Source organism: Ciconia boyciana, chromosome 15, assembly GCF_034638445.1.
Source record: "Ciconia boyciana chromosome 15, ASM3463844v1, whole genome shotgun sequence".
In the NCBI taxonomy this organism is placed as follows: Eukaryota; Metazoa; Chordata; class Aves; order Ciconiiformes; family Ciconiidae; genus Ciconia; species Ciconia boyciana.
The window spans coordinates 6221049-6242238 of NC_132948.1; the positions used below are offsets into that span (position 1 = coordinate 6221049).

The following is a 21190-nucleotide window of genomic DNA, read 5'->3' on the forward strand; positions in this document are numbered from 1 at the left end:
TGTATCATTTTTCTTGGAGAAAGTATGAGGTAATAACACAGACCCCTAGCTACCTGCAACATTTGCGTAAAAAAAATTAGAAGCCAACGTATGAACAACCACAGATTCTGGTTCTCAGAATTCTCAGAACTTTAGCTCTTTGTATGAAATGAACACATGATGATTGCATGTAAAAATTGAACTCCTAGTCCTCAACTACAGGAAAAGAGGCTGCAAATGGAACCAGTGCAATCTAACAGATTAAGTAAAATCAGAAAGCAAAGAGGAATCAAAATTGCTCTACTGTGAACAAAAAATTAAAAATCAAAATTCTGACTTTTGTAGTTCCCAGAAGCTAGGGGCTACTCTGTTTTAGAAAAATGGCTATCAACCTCCCCTGACAAGTGGCTTAATTAGCCAACAGAACTTCAAAATACAGTTGTTGAATTATCAGGTAATGGTAGGGTAGAAATAATTTCATTATATTTACCTCCCACCTCATGCCTAGAATCTTCCCCAAAACACACAAAGAAAGGAAGCAGCTGGTACTTGCTAAGGATGAACAGACACACTTCTTTAGCATGCATTTTGGAGCATGAAGTTTCAGTTGACATCAGCAGAGAACGGTAGCTTGAGTGAAAATTCAAATGGCAGAGTTGCATGGTCTGAACAGATCTTCTGGGTTGCAATACAAAGGTCAACAGGAAGGAAGGTTTTAATATTTGCAAAGTTCTTGATTACCACCTTGACTGAAAGTCAGTACCACCAAGGAAGCAAAAGACACATCAGTGGTACAGTATTAGACCTGCATTCCTGTTAGTCAGCATGAAAAAAGTTTTTCAAGGCTGAAATGTAATAGTTCATACCCTAAAGATGTACCCGATTTCTCAGGTCAGCATGTGAACTAATCTTTGAATATCTACCTAAAGACTCTTTCAAGATTCTATAAACCATACAATCTCTGGCTAACAGAAGTTCCTTTAGCCTGTGCCTCAGAAGATGCTCTCGAAAGTTTTTGAATATGATGGAAATACTGATGCCCTCCACTATGGCAAGGGACATTAAGCAGCCTAAACCAGAATACTCATTTTGTGTCTTTCAAAGTGATGTGCCAAACTGGATTAAAAAAAGAAAGCCTGTTGTCAGCAGACTTAAATGCAGTACATGAGTGTCTGCATCACCACCAGAGGGTTTTAAGAGACTGAAACTAAGGACATGTTGAAAACCCTACATACTGGACATTTATTCAGAGTTTTATGTCTCTAAGAGCAGAGCAGAGAGTAAGGAGTTTGTGTGTGCACACACAGCAGAACTGACCTCCACCTATCCCGCACAACGCGATGACCAAACGTGGAGTTGTGGTGCTTACCTGGATATTTGTCACCATGTCTTCAACATACTGAGTACCCCAGAGAAGAACTTCCTTGAGAACTGAAGCACTGTATACCAGCTTTGTTTCCTTCTGGGAGCACTCCTAGCATGGCTTACTCTCTGGAAAAAAAAAATCACCATCTCTTTGAGACTGTGCTTCGGAGATACGCTCTCAGCTTGGTGGTGGGAGCAATGACTTCCCACAGTTCCCAGAGCAAGTAGCATGTCCCTGAAGCACAGGCCCAACAGAGGTCAGATTCTTGCATCTGCTCCTCTCACCACCCAGACTAGACTTTCCAGCACCCAATCTTCTCCTCCACATTTGCTCTCAGTTGCTCCCCCTACGTCGCTCCCCCTACTTATTTATTCCTCTGTCTTGATATGAAACTACCTGCGCTGCATACTCTGTCCAGTCTTTCCTCACTCCTCCGCCACAAATCACACCCTAGCCCCCTGTTCAGACCCAGTCTACTGCAAATCCCTTCACGCATCTCCCTCGTGACATAAGAGGAAGACAAATATTGAAATCAGCTAGGGGTATTACGGGTCTTAACTACACATTTTCCTTCGTTATGCTGCTGCAGAGTTCAACTATTTTGGACACCTCTCCTTACTTCATACCTTTGCATCCATTTCTCTGAAGCTTGACCTTTAAGTTTTCTAGATTTATAAATAGGTGACTCTCAAGTCACCTATGATAACTACCATATTCTTGTATTGAATTTTATCATAAATTACAAAGCACCTTCCCCCTCTCTACATTTAATGTTAGCTTACATTGCAGCAACTAAAAAATGCTCAAGAAAATACCTGTGACAATTTTTACAATCTGAAGATAGAGAGTTCCATCTTAAATCGTTTTTTCCAAAGTTTACCTTTTGGTCAGATTTGTGTTTACATTTTATAAGCCATCCTGGAGCAATACACAAACAGGTAAAGTTTACAGAAGTTCTGTTTCAAACTCCAGCTGCCACATGCCTTCTCGTATCCCAGTTTCCCCTCTTTGTGCTCCAAATTTTCCTTAACTCTCCTCTCCAAGACCTATCACTTGACCTCTTTTTCAGTTTGACAACCTAGTATACTTCAATGGATTTGTTTCCAATTTATGACTTCTGCCCATGTGAAAACATTTTAAGGTGTTAGGGAAACTTTAGAGGGAAAGGAGCCAACTGATTCTAAAAGCACAGGTCTCCAAACAGGTACAGCCTCCTGTTTGTTTCTAGACTGTCTCCTCTTCCTTCAAGTTCTCAAGAAATCACCTCCACAGCCTCCTTCACACTCTGCCCCTGCTTTGCAGCCACATTCACTGGGCAAAGTCCAAACATCACATCTAGTTTTACACACACTTCTTTCCTCAGGTCCAACATTGTAACAGATACCAGCACAATCTCTTCAACCTATTTAAAATGGAAATAGAGGTGAAGCCAAAGCCTCTGCTGCAACTACACGAGGCAAGGCTCTAGAATAGGCTGTATGCAAAGGAACGTGATCTTTATTGAAAGGCGAGTTGACTTTCTCATCGTACTTCAGCTTGTCTCACAGCAGGAACTGGATGCATTCCCCGTTTCCTCTGACATCCCCCCCAGCCCCACAGGTCCAGGATTCTCTCAAGACCACTCACTCCACTTCTGAGCCCCTGGTGTAAGCGACGCGGCTCTTAGGGAGACACCGGCCATCCATCCTCTGTTACGTCCCGTCTCCTCACTTGATGGCTCCTGAGCCCGGGAGCACCCAGGAACGCAGAGGCAGACCGGCGTTACACTGCTGCATTACGCCACGGGGAGCAAACAGCCCAGCCTGCTCGCCGGATCTCACCCTAACGGAGGATGGAGGTGGCTGGATTTCTGTTCCAGCAACTCATTTCCCTTTACGACTGTATGGAAATCATTCCTTTCTCCCTCTGCTTAACTTCCTCATTCACAGTATAGGGAAAAGATGCCCCTGCCCAGAGAGGAATTGAATACTTTTTAAAAAAAGTAGTGGCCAGTATTATGGCATATAAATCCGGTGCAAAGAGTTGTTCCTGAAAACAGATTAAGGTTTAATTTTTTCTTTTTTTGTAAAAGAAAATATCTGGTGCACTGGGTTCTCCATTTCAGATAAAGCAATGAGTAACTGCACTGTTTTCAAAGTCTTCTATTACAAGAATTCAGCGAATATTGAGACCTTCTATGTTATCAGATGGGAAGAAACACTCAAATCCAGTGGGGAAAAAATGCCCTTCTTAAAAACAGCCACCTGATGGCAGCCTGTGGCTTCAGTCCTATTGTTCCAAGTGGCAACTGGCAACCATTTTGAGTGAGATTAGCTCTACACTGAGTCACCACTGAAGAATGTTCTGTAGTAGGGAGAATGACTTCAAAATAAAAAGCTATTCTTAATTCTAATGTAGCCCATTGCTGAAATAGTCACTGCAAATATTCCCATTTCACACACTGTGAAATTCTTCTTCCCTCTTTCAGCCTCAATTTGTTTTATTTTGCACAGCAAATAACCAACTTAGATGTAAACCAGTCTCCACAACTCAGTCCAGTGCACTATTCAAAACGCTTCGTCAGCGTACAAGGCTGACTGATGCACAGTTTCACTCACTGCTCACAGTCTATGCTTTGACATCTTGAACCAGAATGCTATTCTGGGCTCAAGAAATTATCAGTCCTTCGTTCTTTTCCATCTTTCAAAGGCATCTGTAGAAACTTAGCACTTGGTGCCTGAAGGATTCATTTGATATTATTTAAAGTCAAACTAACAATAACGAAAGTTTCTGAAATTCTGGAGACCTGATGCACTCCCCTTTCATTACAAAGAGGTTAATTCCCTGATCTAAGAGCAAAATTCAATACAGAATTTTGAATACAGAACTGCAAAACTGAACTGTTTTACAGAACTGTAAAACAAAACAGCTTCCCTCAGCTTCTTCTCTAACACCATATTAATGTACATGCTTATCATACTACAGCACCCTATATGGGGGTGGGGTGGGGTGGGGGGGAGCAAGCTATCAGAAGTTCCTAAAATTTAAAATTTACCTAAGCTTTTTTGTCCAAATAATTTTCCCTGACATTGCTGTTCTACACGTTCATTTTTATCTAAATTGTATAGGAATGCTAAGGCTGGAGTAGCAAGTGTTTCATACTTTAAGTGCAAGATTTAAGGTAGCCCAATTCGGCCTCAATTTTGGATACCTGTGCTGTATTTCAGGATACAACAACAGTTTTCCCTCCTTCTTTCCCCATCTCTTTCTGGATTCCTCCTTCCTAAGGCCACTAATCTATCGCCTCATTTCTCTTCTCTTCCAGACTCCCCCTTCACTTCTTCTCTTCCACCCCACCCCCTTTTTTTCCTTTTTTTTTTTTTAACCCAACTCCTGTAGCACTGGCATACAGCCCATGCTAATAAGTCCAGCAAAGCTTATTGGCTTGGGTTTAGTGCTGTGTATCTACTGTTGGCGCACCTCACCACTGAGGTATGCCTCACTGATTGGGAAAATAATGGTGTAAACTGTACTCCAAGAATGCAGCAATGTGGGGCAAATGAGTGCTGTCTGCAGGACATTTCCTTCACATGTTAGAAAAATTGGACAGTGCAGTGAATGAGGTAAGATACTATGAGAAAAGAAAACACAGCGCTGTGGTTAAAGCAGCTGAACACTTCCCAAGAGACTGGATTGCTTCCTCTGCCACAGAGTTCCTATGCAATGTTGGGCAAGTCATAAAAACAGCCATACAGGGTGTGACCAAAAATCCATCCAGCACTGTATCCCATCTCCAACAGTGGCCAACTGCAGAAGCTTGGAGAATAGGAAAGGCAGAATAGATACAGAATAATTCTTCTTTTGATACAGCCTCTTAATTAAGGCTATCAGTGACTAAAAGACTTCCAGAGCTGAGACTTCACCCAGAACATTGTGTTTAATAGTAAGCAATGCAGCTATGTCCCATGATTTTGCCTAATCCATTTTGGATGACACCCATACTTTCGGCTTTTACACCATCCTACAGCAAGTAACACAACTTACTGTTTTAAAAACATACATTCTTATGCTAACTTTAAAGCTGTTACGTGAATTTCACGGAGTATGCTCTGATAGTCCTTGTATTGCAAGGAATAGCAAATTAATTGTTCCTTAGTCACTGTCTCTACATCAGACTTTACTCAAAGTCTCTTGTCAACAGCCTCTTTTCCAAGCTGGTAAAATTCAGTCTTTTTCAGTGAGCGTCCCTCCACTACATGATGAGGCTGATCCACAGCTTGTGATCTACCTGTTCCTTTTTCTAGTCTCCCTTTCCAGTTTTACGATGCACTGACTTGAACTGCACACAACATTCAAGCCCATGGAGCCCAATGGTGCCCATGAGGTCTTCTGCTTTGCTCTCTGGTCCTTTCCTAGTGATTGCAACACTCTCATGAAATTTTCAGTGTTACTTCTACCAGGGTAAGGTTTTCGGAATACACTTTATTCTTAAGAAGGAAAAGAAATCTTAGCAACAACTTTGAGAAGCCTTTTGCTATCCCTCTTTGTTCTTCCTGGTGCTTGCCTCCAGCTTGCATTACAATTAACCAAGATCCTTCCCAGGATCAGCACTGATGCATAACGCGCTGTATATACAGCTGTGACTTGTTGGGGAGAATCCCTTTAACCAAGGTCCTTACACGGCACATTCAGCCAGAGATAAACACAGAGCAGGGCCTGCAGAAAATGTGACATATGCAAAAATAAAAACAAGGTCAATGGAATCTGTGCCCGGTCACAAAAATAAACAGAAAACGCTAGCAGGCATTGTGAAAAGAACAACCACACTCACAAACACATCTCGGTACTCCTCTGCTAGGGAACTGCTAACTTGGTCCGTAATATTTAAATAACTGTTGGTGCTCATTTACAAAAATACATGTAAGAGTCCCTTCATTTCATCAGGCATTTTGGAAATAAATTAGTTATGTATCTATAGAAAGCTAATATATATTGCAAGCACCAAAGGCCACACAAAAAAACCAGCTGTGTCAGAAGAGCTGTGGTTAGGATGCTTTGGTGACTGTCATACCGTGTACGGCCTCTGTCAGGTAACTAATAGTAGACAAAAGTATTTATCATGAGTCTTCAGACAGACAGTCTGGCTCAAACATCCTCAACCATATTTTGGCTTCCTTCTAGTACATAATATCACAAGACAGCATTGCCTTTATTTTTCAGAGCGCCTCAAACCATCATAGCTACTGTAGTACTAAAATAATGTATCACTGACTTCAAATCTGCCTCTTACTGCCAGAACAGGGAGTAATTTCAGGCCCAGGAGCGTCAAGTGAGTAAAGTTTTCTTGACATTAAGGAGTCAGCCCCTTACCCCGCCATCCTCCTTGGAAGGATGCCAGCTCAGTACTAGCTTTCAACTCCCTATTTAATACATTCACCCAGATTAACAGACGTTTTCTGTGCAAGATCACATCACCTTTCAGTAACTAACTTTATAAACCAGTTGGCTATGCTGGAAATTAATACTGTGCACTGTGGACACACGTTTGCTGGTACTTCAGCTGATAAGCTCTTCTTGCTATCCTCTCCCAGTCCAGAAGAAAAAAGCCAGGACCTCCACCACACCTAATGCTGTTCACGTTAGGCTTTAAGGACGCATTTTGTCAACAGCCTAAAGTAGTTTGCTTTAAAACATGTGTGTGGAGGAAGAGCTAGAGGAGGAAGTTCTCCCTCTCTTCCTCCCCACCGACCACTGTCACCTGAGGCACCATAAGTTCTCTTCCCCAGCACCTTTAGGACGCGTTTGAATGTGGCTTGTCACAAACAGGACAACAAATGAGAGACCATCACCTCTAATCAAACATGACAGAACTCACGATCACAAAAATAAAAATACAGCCATTCAAGTACACTTCTCTTTGCATGAAGAGGTGACAGACAGAATTCCTGGATCTGCAATATTGTTGTTCAATAAGAAAGTTAGCACATTTTCTCCTAGATTAATATTCTTTTCCAGTTTCCTTAAACAAAAGAAAATTTGAATGAACAAATCAGACATTGTCGTTGACAGTGGTACAGCTCAGTTCCTATATAAACTCCCTCAAGCTGGAGTCTGAGTAAAACCTGTTCAAGATCAAACTCATCTGCTCACTATCATCATCAGCTTCCTGTTCATTCATCAGTATATGAATGGTTACAATAGGGCCATCGAGACAAAAGATGGCTTCAGAGGGAATGTCTGACAGAGGAAGAAGTTACATCAGCCTAACGCTCCTTTGTTCAAAGAGCTCTGAACATTAATAGCAGCTAAAGACCAGGCAGCTGCTGCACAGAATTAGAAAGAGACAGAAAGAACAATTACTTCCTGGCAACGTTTTTTCCCCTGCAGCTCAAAAAAACCTCTACAGAACTTACGCTGAACAGTAAGAGAATGAGAAAAATTCTGGAGATTTAGTCGTCTTCCCTCCACTCCTGCTGGTGCACAATTTAACTAGGTACCTACCAGACAGGCCAACGAAACTGGTGTTCTAGACCTCCTGCACTACACGCACCAACTCTGACTCCTTTGCTACCCAAAAATAAGGACAAGTACAATGTCACAGTATGCAGCAGCCCTCACAAGGCCCTCAAAACCAAAACAGATCTTCCCTGGGCTCTCTGAAATTCAGACAAGTAAGCTACAGGCGAAGTAACAGACTGGAAAAAAAATGTGGAAGAAAAAGCCATCGAGGGCTCTCATGTATTAGTTGATGCTAATAGGAAGTCCTAAGCCACAAGCTGGTAGAGCCTGGAAGCATGTACTGCAGAATTCTCACCATGTGCTTGCTCTAATCTTACATTCCTTCACAAGTATCTGCTACTGCCTTCTGCCAGAGAGAGTCACTGGAGCAGAGGAATTTTTTGGTTAACTTGGCATGGCAGTTGTGTTAATTCACTTGGTTGCATGAATCAAAAGGCCATGGATACTGCTGACAGAAGTGGCCGCACAAACTCAGTAGATCATACAGGAAATCAGTTAAAACCTCTTTTTTCATTCTATTGCTCACTAGAAGCAAAAGCATGGGAATGCCATACTGACGGCAGAACCCTCCAATTCATCTTCTTCTATGGGTAGAGAAACCTCTGCTTTAACTGCTGTCTGCTACAACAGACTGGAACAGCCTGTCCTGCACATCTCTGGGTGGCATTCCCAAAAAGGAAATATTTTAAAGAGGATGCATAAATTCCCAGAAAGTCATGGTAACTGCTAGGATTCCCACCCCAGAATTTTTCTCTAGCCTCTCCGTATCATGAGGGGAAAGTGCCTGCAGCAGTAACAAAAGTACATGTCAGAGCCCATCTCAGAGCTCTGTAAGATGTGCAAATTTCCTGGTGCCTGAAGGTTTGGTAACCAGAAACCAAAATCGGAGTATTTCAAGTGTATTGAAGCTCTCTCTACTAGTGTCAAGTATCAAATCAGACACATCTGTGGAAGGAGCATGGCAGAAGAGAGATTCAGGGGGGTGGAGGGAAGAAGTTTTGATGCCAACCAGCAAAACGGAGAGATTTCCACATGAGACAACATAGGAATGCCAGTACCATCCCACATACTCCACAATAAAGAGGATGCATCCCTTTTTGAGCAGGGACCTCTTACAAGGTAATAAACTGATTTACCAGACTATAAATGTAGCTTCAACACCAGAATGAAGCATGAAAGTCAAGCATATGCAGTCACCTTTCCCTCATGATAGATTTTCAGACTTCGGAGTGCCACAATTTTGGGTACTAATCTGAACTGCACTGCAAATAGGCTCATGGCTATGGGGGAAGGAAAGCTGGAGATTTTGCCAGACAGAAATAACCACTGTGGTTTCTGGCATCCTGGAATACATTTTGGGACTGAGATAATCCCATTAGATCTTTCTCCTAAAACAATCAGTGAGCGAAACAGTGCAGAATGGTGAAGTCATTTTTCAGTTTCAGAGTTAACAGCTTCCCAGAGACCAGTGGGCGCAGCTCTCCCTCCCGCAGGGATGGGTTCAGGCCCTCTGCCACACAGACAGACCCTACCTCTATCCCAAGAGCAGATGCATGCAGACTTTGCTCACCATCCAAGCAGAAGAGCTTGTTCTGCCTGAGCGCCAAACACGTACAAAACCAATGCAACTACATTAACTAATATATGTCGCCTCTCTGGTAATTCTTATTCATTCAGGCTTTGTGTCGTGCCCACAAGGTCACACAGGTTTTGGGTATCAGACTGTGCTAGCTCAGGTCATCTGCAATACACTGTACAGACACACCTTTGGGCGGAAAAGCTGCACTACCATGCCCTAGCTCACAATTTCACAAGCTTCCCTTTGAAAAGCTGTTTTCTATCCCTCACCTTTATAATCAAAATGGAGGTTCAGAAACACGCTTCTGCAGCTGCAGCGTATAAAGAGAAGTGAGGTTTGTAAAGGAGAAGATTGGAAACTCCTTCCATCCCTGCACATCTGTTCCAGAAAAGTCACACCTCTCCTTCCTCCTTTCCACATACGCAAAGGGGGAGCACAACTCTTTCTTTCCCATTCACAGTTTGTGCCTGAACAAGCCTGCGCTTTTCGACAATGGATAAGGCTTATCACTTCCCCTCTAACTCCACCTTGCCTGTGCTCAACTTCTTTTCATACAAATCCCAGAAATTTTTAACTGGAGTTCTCAAGAGAAAACAAAATAGTTTCCATTTTAATAAGGAAGGCAGCCTGAAAACAAGCATTCCTTCCTTTGCCATTTTCCTACTTCATCCCACATGGACACCACAAGTGAGAGAATACCACATGCGGAAGTTGTGCACAGTAAAATAAGGAAAACTGCAAGTTTGCAGTTACTTCAAAATGCGGCAGCTCCATGCTATCCATGAAAACCGTCTATATACTCAGGTATCCCTGCTCTATCTCTGTGGCACACGCTTCACCTCTCTAAACAAACAAGGACTGTCTTTGTGTCTTTGTTTAAATTAAGAAAAAGAAAAAAAAACCCCAACCTGTCTCACAGGCTGTGATTACATCAGCAAGAGCGTTCTCCTTTTCTCTATCAATCCTGCCTTACTCAGGCTTTGAAGAGCCTCTGTGTGCTGCTGCCATGTGCTTTGATCTTTCTATTTTATGCCCCAGGGCCAGCGCTGATAATATCTGCTTTGCCTGCACAGTTTTGGGAAAGGCAGTAGCACCCATTCCTGTCCAAGAGCAGCTTTGTTAACACACTGAAACAGCATGGGTGCCCCTGTGACCCCAGAGAGGCAGACACATAAAAACACAGTCAACGCACATACGCCACTGTAACAACATTTGGACAGACTACATTTTTCCCCCTGTTAAAAAGTACTTGAGTGTGATAACTTACTCTTATTCTTTCAGCTATGCAAAGCAAAGTCACTGTATGCCAGCCACACAACCTAGACACTCAAGAGTTCTGCGTTCTTGTTTCTCTAGACTCCATTTTGTTACGTATTTTTAATAATAACACGAAGGCCCATCAGCCGTCTAGTCTCTTGTAACATAGAAGTGGGAAACATCCTTGGCATCAAACCGAAGTGTGTCAATTATCACGAATCATCCAACATGGCAAATGGACTGGAGGTTTTCCTTAACTCCTGCACTTGCAAAGCCATGCAAAAGGACCTGCACAGCCAACATGTAAGGAGCCAGGCAACTCCGCTTCGCAACCACAGATCTAACACAGGTAGCAGCTTCTTGAAAAAATAAAATAAAACAAAATACAATATCCCAAAAATCCTGTTCTGAGGTCTTTTACTTTCACTTCTGCCATGGCACTAACCCTCACTTTCTAGAAGATGAATGTGTTGGGTGTAGATTGTAAGCAAAGATTTTCAGCACAGCTCTGAAATGAAAGCAGATCATCTTTTCTGAGATTCTTAGGCCTATATTACTATACATTTTCCTTGGCACTTGAACTGTTAAATGGGAAAGCAAGGTACTTCAGGTATTAATAGGCAAGCATTGCAAGGACAGAACCCTCTATATAACTCATACAACAGCAGAAACCCTAGAGGAAAATTCTACTTATTTTAGCAATTAAATTCTTGACACTTTTTGTGTTCAGAAAAAAGGCAGAGGTAGAAAGCTAAAGAGTGAGTGGCAGAGCAGCAGGGAAATAAACCTGGAGATCCTACCAACAGCTAAGTGTCGGATCCTTAAATGAGTAAAGAAGAAGGGATAGGATTATTAAGGGCAGTTAAGATAAATTTAACTTGAAATTTGGAGATCTGACATACAGCACTATCATCATCTATTCAACAGATACAGCCAGGCATTTTAATGTTACCCCTCATTAGCTGGTGGGTAAACTGCTTTTGATTGTCCTTTCAGTGGCACTGATTGCTAAAAGGAAATTTCTTTTCCTCATTTTCATATAATGGCAACAACAGTATCTCTCAGATTCAGATCTTCCCAAAAAATGCATATGAATTTGCCAAGAGGCAAAGTATTACCCCAGAAAACCAGAGAGCAACTTCAGTTAGTCTAGTTCCACTGCTGGCGGTGGCAGGAAACAGCAAGTGCACTGGAGCCCGGCTTGCATCAGGTTTCGTCTATGAAAAGATTTGCTTTTAAGAAGCTCCATCAAGCAATGTCATTCATAGTTATGTAGCATGCTGTATACAAGAGAGAAGAAGGCTTCCTGTTGTACAGCACTACAAACCTAGGGGCTTTTCTTACAAACGTGATGTCTTCCCATTTGGTTTCAGTCATCCAGGGCAAGTGCCAGCACTGCCGTCCTCCCATCAGCTGTTTTATTGCTAAACTGAGACTTCAACATGTCTAAGGTATGGCATCAGCTCTGAGATTTCACAGGTTCTAGTAAACTGAGAAAAAATGGACTTCCGAAAGCTCTTTCTAGAACACATTGTTCAAAAGAGTTTCACCTCCTTCCCACCACTCGGTGGAGGTGAATCTTTCTCATCCCAGACAGCAGCAGCGTGTACTTCACTATCAGATCAAATCAGAAGCAGCCAAGGAACTTCCAATAGGACCCCTATATTTGGCCTGCCTTTATGGGAAAGGATATTTTTAATCTATATTTCTTGCAACCTGTCCCAATCCAAGAATTTTCCAAGAACTAAATAGCATTTGAAGAATTTCAAAAAGAAAGCCTTCATGCTGAGACAGTGGAGGCGAGAGTGAAAGAAACCCTGACCTTCTCTGCCATCTCATACTGCAGTTGCAGGCAGCTGCCTGTTCCAAGCTAAGCCCACTACAAACTGTTAGCTGCAAGCCCATTCCAGGTTTTACCCTTAGCCGCTCCTCCCAGTACTTCAAAGGAAAAGTATTTTTGTACAGCCCAGCAAGGAGTGTAAACTGCCCAGCTGCTTCCAAAGCAAGATGATTTAACCCTTAAGTACCCAATATGCTATGCCCTCAGCAGGGGATGTGTGTGTAAAGAAAAAAAAAATTCACTGGGACCCTAAAAATTAAGTTTGTTGTGTTAATGACTTAACTGAAAAGTGATATACCAACAGTCATCTTCCCATTTCCACTCCCTCTTTTTTTTGCAGGGAGGAGGAGGGTAGAGAAACTAGAACTTCTCAAACAAATTTATGAGAGTCACACAGATACTTTCCATAACACATCAGAATTCTGCTTAAATGGCTAGAAGACCCCATTTCTCTCAATAATGTAGAGTCAGCTATAAATATCTAAATACCTTCTCAAGCTGGACCCCGAAAGGATCCCACAAATTCAGCACTTTGCTGCAGACCTCAGTAAATTAACTGCCCCCCTCGGCCTTCTACTCATTCTCACAGTAGTGCCAAGCTGGAGGACAGGCTTCCTCACAAAAGAAACCTCAAATAACTCTTTGCAGAAACTATTAAAATGGCCTGGATGTCTTTATGCTGGGAGACAACTGGAAAGGTAGAGGAAGACACTAAATGATGCTCTTCTTATCGGAAAATGGGATCAATAAAATGCCTTTTATTCTGGGGTTCCTCCTGAAGTTTGAGTTTCTATTATTTCCCCACCACTTGGCACACACAACAAGTGGACCGCTGCCCACCACTTCTTGTGTTCCCTTGGTTCTCAATTTTGTCTCAGGCCAAGATGGTTCACAGCCAATTGTATACAAGCACTTACAACTAGCCTTCCATCAACACACAGAGACCCAGGGAAAGGCACTCATCTTTAGGTTAACTGGTGATGGGTAAACTTTGATGTCAAACAAGCCACTTCCTTTTGTCTGACATCAGCATATACACTCAGGTATTTCAACTACAGAATCTGCAAAACCCATTAGGATTTAATGGATCCAAGCTTCTTTTTGCTTGGTTATTAAACAACAGAGGTTGTCTATTACTTACCCACAAAACTCCTGCTTACAGTGAGGCTGTCCATGCCATTTTTCCAGTTATGCTTTTATTCTACACTTTATTTTTTGTGCTGGAGCTTGTTTGACTTTTGTATTTGTACAATGTTACACTCAAACTAAAGCAGCATCTTCTTTACTAAGGCACATCTGTACTCAAAACACTTAAAACCTGGGCAGATATGCTGCCAAAGCCTTCATCCAGATTACAACACAGTGTAGGATATATCTGCATTTTTAGTTTGGACGTTTTACTTCTGAAATCAGTTTCTTCTCTCATACACCTAGCTGCTACTTCAAATAACTGCATCTCTGTTAACAACACATAGAATTAGAGCTCAGATACATTTAACTCCTCCTTGCTTTGTCAGTTGTTCTGCCACATCTGCAGCATGGGTTCATTTTGGGAATGCAGCAGGTACATAAAGCAGGTAAGTCCCTTCCTCCAAAGGATAAAATGAACACCGTGTGCTGCAGCACGAGCCCTGGTGGCACATCGCCATGGCTGCACCATTGCCAGGGAAGGGATGGATAAGTGGTTAGAGCACAGCGTTCATTTCTTATCATCCCCAGACTGAACGCTATTTATTCAGAATGTATTACGAATAGTTTTAATAATAAGGATTCAGAATTTGCCACAATAAATAACTGCATGCCAGTTAGCTTCCCACATTGCCTTCTGTCTGTTGGCATTAAAATTTCTCCTTTCCTCCCTCTCCTTTTCAGCAGCCTCACCTCCTTGGAGTATAGTCCCAAAGCTCTAAAAGCAGGAGAGAATGATCATTAGGGAAGTCAGGGGTGCACATGTGGAAAGCACAAGCAATAAAACACCAAGGGGTGTGTGCATGTTAAATGCACATACTTTGGGTGTGCTAAGGAATGAAGTATAGCCAAGTGCTTTTGCCCCAGACCTGCATTTGCTGAACAGAGGCACAGTCTGGAGTTCTGCTCCTAAAACTATTAGAATCTTTAACATTCAGCCCATGAGCTGCCTCTTCCCGTTTCTCTAGGTACGGAGTTAGTCTCCAATAACACTTCAGTAGCTAGTTCAGGCAATTACGGTAGAGAGACTGGTGTTGTGGCACTGTTCTTTGTGGGGGTCCTTGTGTCTTACGAGTTCAGAGGATGTCTTTAGACTCCCCTCCCTGTGGGTTATCGCTCTCCTTCCCACACTCCAGAGGTACAAGCAGCAATACTTGCTAGGGAGCACTGAACTCTGAGCAACATCCCCATCTCTCCTGCTTCCCAAGCAGAATGTTGAGCACAGACAGCTCTCAAACACAGTAATTTACAACTGAACTAGGCAGTGGAAGAAGCTTGTTCAGGAATCACAATCAGTAGTAAAAGGGGTTTTTTTGTCTGTTTTTTTTTTTTTCTTCTAGTTGTCCATATATTAACACAGTCTACTGAGATGCAAAATACTTCATGACAGGACAGTTGCTAGATCCATATCAAAATGGATTTTACTGTAAGGAAAAAAACCATGTCTAAATAGCTCCTTCATCGATCTTCTCTACAAAAGGTGGGTAAGCAACTCACACCAGAACATACAGAGGTAACAGCCAGTTCTACATTATTCAGGTTTTTGAATCCCAACTCAAAATATTCAGTGTTCCAGGTGCTGGATTACTCCACAACTACTGGCTAAAATTTGCAACAGCTGCACCACTCACTCACTGGCAGAGTCTGAAGAGCCAGCACAAACTCGACAGTTAGGAGACCCTAAAATTTTACTTCTTTCTTCCAAAGACTACCGGAACAGCTTTGGGCAAATCACTACAGCAGGCTTCCTGTACAGATAAACCAGAGAGAACTCAGTTGAGCTGTACACCATGAAAACACAGTTGTGGCTGTTTGCGAAACTTTGGTGCTAGTACTGAGAGCTACAAGAGAAAAGTAAGTCACAGGGAATTTGGATGTCATGCAGTAACACTTGTGGCTGAATGTCCAACATGGTGCTGAAGATAGATTCTCATGCTCCAAGCCTTACCAGTGGTGAATTGGCAGACAGGACAGAATCCAAAATATTTGATAAGATAACAGGAGATCACCATTACCTGGAAGCAGTATTATGTTTACACAGGCAGTCTTTATGAACAGAGTAATTATTATGGGTGCAAAAAAAGAAAAAGGCAATACAGATTAACAGTTTTGCATGGGTGACTGAAGCAAGGGTTGAGTCAGGCCCAAAAAAGCCATTAAGTAATTTTTTGAAAGTTAAAAGATTGTTTTAATATTTAATTGTGGGAAAATGAAGCTCTGGCTTTGTCAATTTCCTTCTAGAAACATCTTCAAGCAGCAGCTTAAAATCTCATACTACAATTTCAGAAACTTGGTTTGGGCAAATAGGCTGGGGAAATGGAGTAGGCAAACACTTCATATTACAAAATTTGCAATAAAATGAAAGTTGATGACAAAATTTCAGCACAGGATTCTATGATACGGACTACAAAAGTAGTTTATTAAACCTAACAGACTAGCACACTGATCAACTATTTGTGCATAAGATCCCTTCTTTGTGCAATACTAGAGCAAAAAAGTAAATCCTGCTGTAACTTTGAGACATGCATGCCCGAGTAGCTAACTTTTGGATCTGCTCTATTTGAACGTTAATTCTCTTTGTCAAATCCCTAATTTTGACTTTATGAAGGGCACAGAACTGATTTCCAAAGCACTACTAATTAGCTTTAATCAGGAAAGGTAAGGTCTCTTGATCTGAGAAATACCAACCCTAGTTTCTCTGCCTGCAACCCATCTGGAAGTAACTTCATCATGAAATATCAAAACATGACAGAAACAGTCCCACCTATAAAATCGTCATGAAGGATAACCATGACTCTGGCACCAGTGATTATTCTACCAGGCCCTGCAGGGCTGGGCTGAGAATGCCGAGATTCTACAACACCTTGGCATTTCCCTTCAATGTCCTTTTAGACCTGGTCCAAGTCAAAGGACCAGAGATAAGACGTTATACTAAAAATGCCACTTAAGGAGCACCACATACAAGAAATTCTCTCTCTTCTTAATTCTCTTTCACTGCACATCTGTGCCTAGATATAACAAAGGCAACTAGCTTTTATCAGGTACCTCCGACTGCATAGGACTAAAAGCATCACATTTCAAAACAAACCAAAGCTTCCTTCTCTACCCTCAAAAACAAAGGGGAAGAGAAATTCAACTATGCAAAGATTAACTCTGAATTAGTTAGAGGTTATTACCATTTTTTCCTGTCTTCTACTCCACTGTTCAAGGAAACACTTGCAAACATTGTTCTAGAGGACCACAAATTTAAATGAAGAGTATAAGGTAACTGACTCCTTGATACTCTTCCTTGCTCTAGAACTATTGCCTGCTCTAATACATCTTTGTATCAAGATTTAAGTTAAGCAATTTACAGCTTAGATTCTTTGAAGTAAACAGAACCTTCTGTATAAAAATATCCACATGTATATGGAAGATTGTCAACACTGAAGAAATAAGACATCTATGCTGCCTGCTTACTCTCTCACACAGGTGAAGCATATAAAAATGTCATCTTACATCAGAAATGAATCTTATCTCAGATGTACAAAAATTTGATGCACTATTCAGTGCTATGGCTCCAAGGGAAGACGAAAGACAGACACCCAGTACTTATTCACCCTCTGGAAAGCTGGGCACTGGTGTTAAGTGCACCAGCGTTAAGTGCATTAGTGTTCCTTCAGAACATTCCCCTACATACCATAGCACCTACTAATCTGTAATCATTACTGCATGACAGATACTGAAACCACAGAGTCCTCTTTAAATTAGGGCAAAGACCTCCACCACTGACCTGTTCAAGAAAGACCTCTCACATGGACTTTCTCCTTTGTATAGTCCATTTTAAAGTATATTTTTAGAAGCAGATTGCTTGAAAACTCCAAGTTTTCATCTTCTCCAGCTTTCCACACCAGTGCAGATGGTAAGACAAATCATTTGGAAGGGTTTTGTTTTGATTTATTAATATAAGCTTTATTTTCACACCATGTCACAATCACAAGAAGCCTAAAGTTTGAGTACTCCCACAATCTAAACAAACAACACACCACGTACATATGAGCAGAAGCTTTCTTTAGGAAGTTATGTTCTTCACTCATATGACAGATTTAGTTCTGCATACTGCTGTCATACCAAGCTTGCTGTTTTTCATTTAGACACGCTCCAACAACCCCTTGCAAAGGGGAAAAATTATGATAGGTTTGAGGACATACCAACAGCGTTTGCTGCCCTGTGGAGAAGCTGCTTCAGAAACAGTGCATGCAAGTGTAGATAGTTTTTCAAGAGCAGCAACAGTCCCATCTCTTATCTGAGCATGCCTCACAGAGGACCAAACATGGCTCAGAACAAACCACAGCATAGTTCTAGTACAGAAGACCACATCACTCTCACTTCTTCATCACCATATACCAATCACTATTACAAGCTTTCCATCTCCCTTTTCTCAGCATCCTGTACAATTTTCAGTTCTATCAGTTTTCCTTTCTTTTCAAACCTCTCTCACGTCTCGTCCACTTTATGTTGCATACCTACTCACTGCTTTGTTCCACGCTCTGTCACATTCCTTTTGAATCTTACCTATTTCAAGTCCACCCTGCTAACTTTCACTACAGGCCCATCCCACTACCAGAAGCACAGAAGGCAAGCCTTCATGTGGACCTTTCCCACTCCATGCCCATTCCTTCTCCTAAAAGTCTACTGTCATCTCTTGATGGCACCTACAGCTCTAGGACTCCACAGGAGAGAGCATCGTTTGCTTTCTCAGCCTTTAGCATCTCTTCAAAAAAAACTTTGTTCCGGTCCAACAATCCTGGCACTGCACTCCCTGCCAAATACTTCAAAGCATTGCTTACCAGCAAAGCTTGCCTCAAGCTTTTCTCTACCTTTTCTCTGTGCTCCAATCCTCTCCAAGCAAACATGTCACCATTATAATCGCTTGCTAGTCTCTCTCCACATGTGTAAAATCTGCAAGATGCAATATTACTTCCCCAGATTAAAGCTAGAGGAGCTTTAGAAAAGCTAGACAAACCTTCCTTCACATGCTACCCAGCCACCAAATCCTAGAGTCCTTCTGTTCATTCTTCATCAGCCTTCAGTTTCCCAGTATCCCATATTTTTCCCCAGTTCCCTTCAGGTTGCTAATCATGCATGTATAGTTCACAGAACACAGCCAAGGACCCATTAAGTCACCTTAAGGCCCATCCTTGCCAGGATATCTACCTCATGCACGTAACAAGAACCATGGCTGAAAGAAGGTAACTCAGGGCACAATTCTTGTACTTAGCCCACACCTTCAGCTAAGGCAACACTCTTCCTCATACCCAATGGTCTACTGACATCCAGCAGTCGCCATGTCAGAGTCATCTTGTATCCCTTTCCAACAAGTAAGCTAAGAGAAAACTTTGGTCTTAATGCTTTCACGTCAGATACAGAAACTCATACCTCCTCCTTTGTTCCTCAACCATTCTCCATTGTTCCACATTCAGTATCACCATCCTTTCTGGACAGCAAGAAAAGATCCTCATTTAGTCTAAGAACTACTGGATTTCTCAGCCCTTTTTCACTGCACAGTGGTGCCAATTTCCACTCCTTAACTGACGTGGTGGAAGAGCTGTTGTTATTTGTTCCTAGTTCTTCAGCAATGTCCAAATCAGACACCGGATGAAAAACTCCAGGAGTCATGCTATGGCAGAGCTCATCCTATACACTGTTGCTTATCCTCCTCCTCCCCTTCACCACATTCCTTGTAAGGGCAGTCTTGGCTCTTAATATCTTCGCTTAGTTAGTTATTCGACTAACTGAGACTAGCGCCAAGGCAGAGCAGCAATCTGTATTACAGAAGTACGGCGTCGAAGTGTTGGGATCATGAACCTTTAATTAATTTTCTACCTTGCAAATCAGCTTCACCCCAGAGTTCAAAGACAGTAGCGTGTGTCCATGCTAACACACTGAGAATTCGCACAAGATGGAGAAGGAATCAGAAAGTGAGAAATCAAAGGCAAGAAAAAGACACCAGGATTGAAACTGGAGGTCAAGCCTAGATTTTTGTATCCCTTGCTCACCCATCCTCATGTAACATCATTCACTCCTTATCCGTCAGGGCTCCCGTAACCACGCTGCCAGCCCTGGGACCGAGGCGTCCCGGCCGGCGACCAGCAGCGGAGCCCCTCTTCGGAAGGCGGCTCCCCCTCCCCCTCCCCAGGCAGTGCCAGCCACTTCCACCCCGGAGAGCAGGAACGTGGGCTGGGAAAAGCAATCTGGATCTCTGGAGGACAGCAGGGGAGCACTGCTGCTTTGCCAGGATTAGCTGCCAAGTTTTAAACAGCGTGAATGAAGTTTATTCACCCACTACCTGCCTCAGTAATAGAAATATGATCCCAGAGTCCTAACATCAGAGACGCGATTCCCTACCAGCTTATGAGAGACAGGAACAGGCCAACATCAGAAGACGTATTGCACATATTTTCCTAAAACATGCATGATTTAAAAGCTATCCTTTCTAGCACTTCAGATAGGCAGCATATGCTCACCTGTAGCAAAGCGGAGCATATGTTTTGTTCCAACCCAATTTGTTCATCCTTCCAATAATTCACCTCGTTCACCATTAACAGTCATCCCTCAGCATCTGCAAGGACATTTCACTGACAGGTTTCTAAAGGGACAGTAAAAAAAACCAAAACAAAACCACAGGCACCCATAAAGTCCCAGTCAAACAGCACATTCTTAACTGCTTTCAAAACGACTATATGCTTATAAAGGTATTCTGTATTCCTAAGAAGTAAGAAGCTGAAGAAGAAGCAGTGAAAATTCCTGCAATTGTTCTGAAAAATAACTATATTTTTAATGCAAATGTAAGTTACTTTATTTCTAAAGAGCTTTTTTTTAAAAAAAAAATTACTATATTCTTCTAGCAGCAGTCTCAGTTTGAAAAGGTAAATAAAACCAACTCCTCCTCCCAGAGTTTGTGGTGTTAATTCCATATAACACAAACAGCAAAAATCTGTGAATTCACTTGCAGATTCTCTTCCAGACTAAGAAATCCTATTCTGCACTGAGAAACGGAGCACTACAGTTGGGCATGGAAATGCCACATTACTGTACTGATACAAAGATTAAATTCCTCTATCATACAGTTCATGAACCATTCCTTAAAGCAGGGTAGCCATAACTACCACGCCTCTGAAGGCAGAAAAAGTGCTAAAGGGTATTCTCCAGCTGTTCAGTTTTTACAGTTTGTTATACGCCCAGCGACTGCTTTAGGATGGTTCTCTTCTAAGGCTTGTTCAATTTCTCTCTGTTCTTCTGAGCATCTTTTATTATTTTCTTTCTGGCAAGAATGGTATAAAAAAAGTGAAGTTTCCTGCCCCACAACCTTCCCTTGACAGATATTCAGGAATCCTACTACTTTTCTCAGCCTTTCCTAACGGAACTAGTCCTAACCTGGGTCAGAATTCTGCCGCCTTAAGAATATGTTTGGCATTAATCTCCAGAACAGATGCATCAGTTT

At 42.1% G+C, this 21190-nt stretch overlaps 1 protein-coding gene across 2 annotated transcripts in view; it reads right to left on the reverse strand.

Moving 5' to 3' along the window:
- Positions 1-21190, reverse strand: part of ZNRF3 (zinc and ring finger 3) — a 99597-nt gene that overhangs the window by 61363 nt on the left and 17044 nt on the right. Inside the window, exon 1 of one of the 2 annotated variants that reach the window (XM_072879800.1) lies at positions 1349-1555. The exons of the other annotated variant lie outside the window; for it this stretch is intronic. Within the exon in view, the coding sequence (XP_072735901.1) occupies positions 1349-1366 (18 nt within the window). The 5' untranslated portion in view covers positions 1367-1555. Of the gene's footprint in view, positions 1-1348; positions 1556-21190 lie in introns of those variants that run through there. 2 annotated transcript variants of the gene reach the window in all.